Source organism: Aethalodelphis obliquidens, unplaced genomic scaffold (genome assembly GCF_003676395.1).
Source record: "Aethalodelphis obliquidens isolate GAN/ISIS:26980383/991018 unplaced genomic scaffold, ASM367639v1 scaffold2, whole genome shotgun sequence".
NCBI classification, from domain to species: Eukaryota; Metazoa; Chordata; class Mammalia; order Artiodactyla; family Delphinidae; genus Aethalodelphis; species Aethalodelphis obliquidens.
In genome coordinates, this window is record NW_020837946.1 from 54,247,621 (window position 1) to 54,252,548 (window position 4,928).

General features: G+C 41.1%; 2 protein-coding genes across 2 annotated transcripts in view; one reads left to right on the plus strand and one right to left on the minus strand.

Annotated features, from left to right (window-relative positions):
• TTN (titin) overlaps window positions 1-4,928 on the plus strand; it is a 277,274-nt gene that overhangs the window by 249,228 nt on the left and 23,118 nt on the right. Inside the window, exons 283-288 of the mRNA XM_027126990.1 lie at window positions 235-537; window positions 627-932; window positions 1,036-2,802; window positions 3,123-3,416; window positions 4,125-4,412; window positions 4,530-4,829. Coding sequence (XP_026982791.1) covers window positions 235-537; window positions 627-932; window positions 1,036-2,802; window positions 3,123-3,416; window positions 4,125-4,412; window positions 4,530-4,829 — 3,258 coding nt within the window. The remainder of the gene's footprint in view (window positions 1-234; window positions 538-626; window positions 933-1,035; window positions 2,803-3,122; window positions 3,417-4,124; window positions 4,413-4,529; window positions 4,830-4,928) is intronic.
• The window catches only part of PLEKHA3 (pleckstrin homology domain containing A3), a 94,437-nt gene that overhangs the window by 16,744 nt on the left and 72,765 nt on the right, over window positions 1-4,928 (minus strand). The gene's annotated exons all lie outside the window — the stretch shown is intronic.

Sequence of the window (4,928 nt, forward strand, 5' to 3'; positions counted from 1 at the left end):
CAATAAATACGTACATACATACATACTATTCTGCTAGCTTATGAATATGTTTTCAGAGCTTGATTGACTTTTATTTTCTTGTTCATCATATTGCTTCTCATTATCATCCTTTTCACCAGGTAGAAAGTATAATAAATGAAACTAATATTCTTAGATAGGATTTGAAGATTAAAAGGTAGAATTTATCAGTAATGTTGATCCTTGGAACTCATTTTCCTCTTCCTTTCTAAACAGTCACACCTGGGCCTCCGAGCGTGCCAGAGGTGACAAAGATAACCAAGAATTCGATGACTGTTGTCTGGAACAGGCCAGTTGCAGATGGTGGTAGTGACATAAGCGGCTATTTCCTTGAGAAACGAGACAAGAAGAGTCTGGGATGGTTTAAAGTCCTAAAGGAGACTATCCGTGACACCAGACAGAAAGTGACAGGACTCATGGAACACAGTGACTATCAATATCGAGTTTGTGCTGTAAATGCTGCTGGACAGGGTCCATTTTCTGAACCATCTGACTTCTACAAAGCTGCTGATCCTATTGGTAAGTGTGGTGTCTTCACCTATGTCTTCTTTCATGTCACCAAACTGTACACGATTATGTAATTACGGTACTGTGATTGGCCATGCCAGATCCTCCAGGCCCACCGGCTAAGATAAGAATTGAAGATTCAACTAAATCATCCATCACTCTTGGCTGGAGTAAACCGGTCTACGATGGGGGCAGTGCTGTTACTGGATATGTTGTTGGCATGAGACAAGGAGAGGAAGAGGAATGGACTGTTGTCTCTACAAAAGGAGAGGTCAGAACTACAGAGTATGTGGTATCTAACCTGAAACCTGGAGTCAATTACTACTTCCAGGTATCCGCTGTAAACTGTGCCGGACAAGGGGAACCTATAGAAATGACTGAACCCGTACAGGCCAAAGATATACTTGGTACGTACCTACTGGTATGATTGTGTTTTTATTTTTTTAATAGAGGAAATCACTCATTTCCTTGCTTTAAAATTCATTGTATATGCCCATTTTATGTCTACAGAGGAACCAGAGATCGACCTAGATGTGGCTTTCAGGACCTCCATTATAGCTAAAGCCGGTGAAGACGTACAAGTGTTGATTCCCTTCAAAGGCAGACCTCCACCTACTGTCACATGGAGAAAAGACGAGAAGAATCTTGGCAGTGATGCCAGATACAGCATTCAAAACACTGATTCATCTTCATTACTCACTATTCCTCAAGTCACTCGCAATGATACGGGCAAATATATTCTCACAATAGAAAATGGCGTTGGTCAGCCAACGTCTTCAACTGTGAGCGTTAAAGTGCTTGATACACCAGCTGCCTGCCAGAAACTACAGATTAAACATGTTTCTCGAGGCACAGTCACACTGCTCTGGGAGTCTCCTCTCATTGACGGAGGATCTCCCATAATTAACTACATCATTGAGAAGAAAGATGCCACCAAGAGAACATGGTCTTCAGTGTCACACAAGTGTTCTAGCACATCCTTTAAGGTAACAGATTTGTCAGAGAAAACTCCATTCTTCTTCAGAGTTCTTGCAGAAAATGAAATTGGAATCGGGGAACCCTGTGAAACTACACAGCCAGTGAAGGCTGCCGAAGTACCAGCTCCTATACGTGATCTCTCAGTGAAAGACTCAACAAAAACATCTGTTACCCTGAGCTGGACCAAGCCTGACTTTGATGGTGGTAGTGTCATCACAGATTATACTGTGGAAAGGAAAGGTGAAGGCGAACAAACATGGTCACATGCTGGCGTAAGTAAGACATGTGAAATTGAGGTCAGCCAACTCAAGGAACATTCAGTCCTGGAATTCAGAGTGTCTGCCAGAAATGAGAAAGGACTGAGTGATGGCGTCACTATTGGGCCAATTACAGTGAAAGAACTTGTAATTCCGCCGCAAGTTGACCTGTCAGAAATCCCTGGGGCACAAGTCACTGTGAGAATTGGGCATAATGTGCACCTCGAGTTACCTTATAAAGGAAAACCCAAACCATCTATCAGTTGGCTGAAAGACAGTCTGCCGTTGAAAGAAAGCGAACGTGTTCGTTTGAGTAAAACTGAAAACAAACTTACTTTGAGTATTAAGAATGCAAAGAAGGAGGATGGAGGTAAATACACCATTATTCTCGATAACGCAGTCTGTCGAAACTCATTTCCCATTACAATCATCACACTCGGCCCACCATCAAAGCCCAAAGGGCCCATTCGATTTGATGAAATCAAGGCTGACAGTGTCATCATATCATGGGATGTGCCCGATGATGATGGAGGAGGAGAAATTACCTGTTACAGCATTGAGAAGCGAGAAGCTTCACAAACTAATTGGAAGATGGTGTGTTCCAGTGTTGCCCGGACAACTTTCAAAGTTCCTAATCTAGTCAAAGATGCTGAATACCAGTTTAGAGTTAGGGCAGAAAACAGATATGGAGTCAGCCAGCCACTTGACTCAAACATCATTGTGGCAAAACACCAGTTCAGGATTCCTGGCCCCCCAGGAAAGCCAGTTACATACAATGTGACTTCTGATGGCATGTCCCTAACTTGGGATGCTCCAGTTTATGATGGCGGTTCAGAAGTTACTGGATACCATGTTGAAAAGAAAGAAAGAAATAGCATCCTGTGGCAAAGAATTAACATATCACCAATATCTGCAAGAGAACATAGAGCTACTGGACTAATGGAAGGCCTGGATTACCAGTTCCGTGTATACGCTGAAAATTCTGCCGGCCTAAGCTCACCTAGTGACCCAAGCAAATTTACCTTAGCTGTTTCCCCAGTAGGTAAGTGACTGAGGATTATTCAAATATATTTAATTCCGCAACTGAATGTGTTAGTGACAACTCAAACACTGCTTTTCTTCCACGTATCACCTTCTCACATATTTCCTAGTCACTAGAGAGCTGGTCAGGTAAAGCAAGGGGGATGATTTTAAATCAGTCTAAAAGAGCAATTTAAAATTCTTTTTTTAAAGCCTCTGATACAAAAAAAATTGCAATTAATGGCTAAAATGAGTTTGGGGGATTTATTTATTTTCCTTCCACTGAAGATTAAGAGTTGATTACAGAAATAACGATGCCTTTAACTTGCATCTAATTTATAGACCCACCTGGCACTCCTGACTACATTGATGTCACCCGGGAAACCATCACTCTGAAATGGAACCCACCACTGCGTGATGGAGGCAGTAAGATTGTCGCCTACAACATCGAGAAACGGCAAGGGAGCGATCGCTGGACCAGATGCAACTTTAGTGATGTCAGCGAATGCCAGTACACGGCAACAGGACTTAGTCCTGGGGATCGATATGAGTTCAGAATACTTGCAAGAAACGCTGTTGGAACCATAAGCCCGCCCTCACAGTCTTCTGGCGTTATTATGACAAGGGACGAAAATGGTAAGCATTTACAACCAATTTCCAATGTAACTAAGAGCATTCACATTTTTAAAAATATATATATATATATATTTGGGGGGGGCTGGTCTATAAAAATGGGAAGAGAAACAGCGTTTCATACAGATTACAGATTAAAGGTTGTTAGGTGGATGAATTCGATTTTCTACCTTTCAGATGAAGAGAAGAAAAAAATGTAATTAGCATCAATTCTTTTTACCACGTCTATTATTTCATTTCCATATAAATAGCATGCAAGTGGGAATGAGTTTTTAGCTTTGTGATTTCAGTCATTTATAATAAATGAAGAAAAAAAGGTCCCAAGAATAACTGTCCCTCTCGACTGAAGTTACTAAAACACAACACAGGTCCAACAGCACAATTATCACCTTGCCTGAGTGCAGCTGATGGCCCCGCACAGGAACTTGTTTGAATATGCAGCAGTATTAGGAAGTAAATGATCCGTAAATGTTTCTCTTTTTACAAATGGAAATGCAAGATTAATAACATGACAGATATAACAAAGGCGATAACCTAATAATATGCAAATGTTTAACCCCATAGTCTAAATTCTCAACTATCAATCCTTTCAAAATAGCCTTTGGTATAAGCATTACCCTTTCAGCCTTTATGATACGGTGCTAATGAAAAACATGCTTATTTAAGTCTTTATTAAGCCAAACTAATGCATATTGTCTCTTTCTTTTATAGTTGCACCAATTGTAGAGTTTGGCCCTGAGTACTTTGATGGTGTCACTATTAAGTCTGGAGAGAGCCTTAGAATTAAAGCTTTGGTGCAAGGACGGCCAGTACCTCGAGTAACTTGGTTCAAAGATGGAGAAGAAATTGAGAAGAGGATGAATATGGAAATAACCGATGTCCTTGGATCCACCAGCCTCTTTGTTAGAGATGCTACTCGGGACCATCGTGGTGTATACACAGTGGAAGCCAAAAATGCATCTGGCTCCACAAAAGCAGAAATTACAGTGAAAGTACAAGGTACTCATAAAATAGCTTCTTAATCTTACAATGTACAGGACTTGGATTAAAGACATGCCTGATTGCATTTTAATGGATAAGGAGAAAGAAACTAACTCTGGAACCTTTTTCTTACAGATACACCAGGAAAACCAGTTGGGCCAATAAGATTCACCAGTATAACTGGCGAGAAGATGACCTTGTGGTGGGATGCTCCACTCAATGACGGCTGTGCTCCCGTATCGCACTACATCATTGAAAAACGGGAAACCAGCAGACTTGCTTGGGCGCTAATTGAGGATCATTGTGAAGCCCTCAGCTATACCGCCACTAAACTAATAACTGGCAATGAATACCAATTCCGTATTTCTGCAGTCAACAAGTTTGGTGTTGGCAGGCCACTGGATTCTGACCCAGTGGTTGCTCAAATACAGTACAGTAAGCGACCGTTTTTACTAAGTGGTACTATGTCATAAGGTTAACTTCCAAGCAAATGTGTCTAATTGGTTTATTTCTTTCTTTGTTTTCATTTTACAG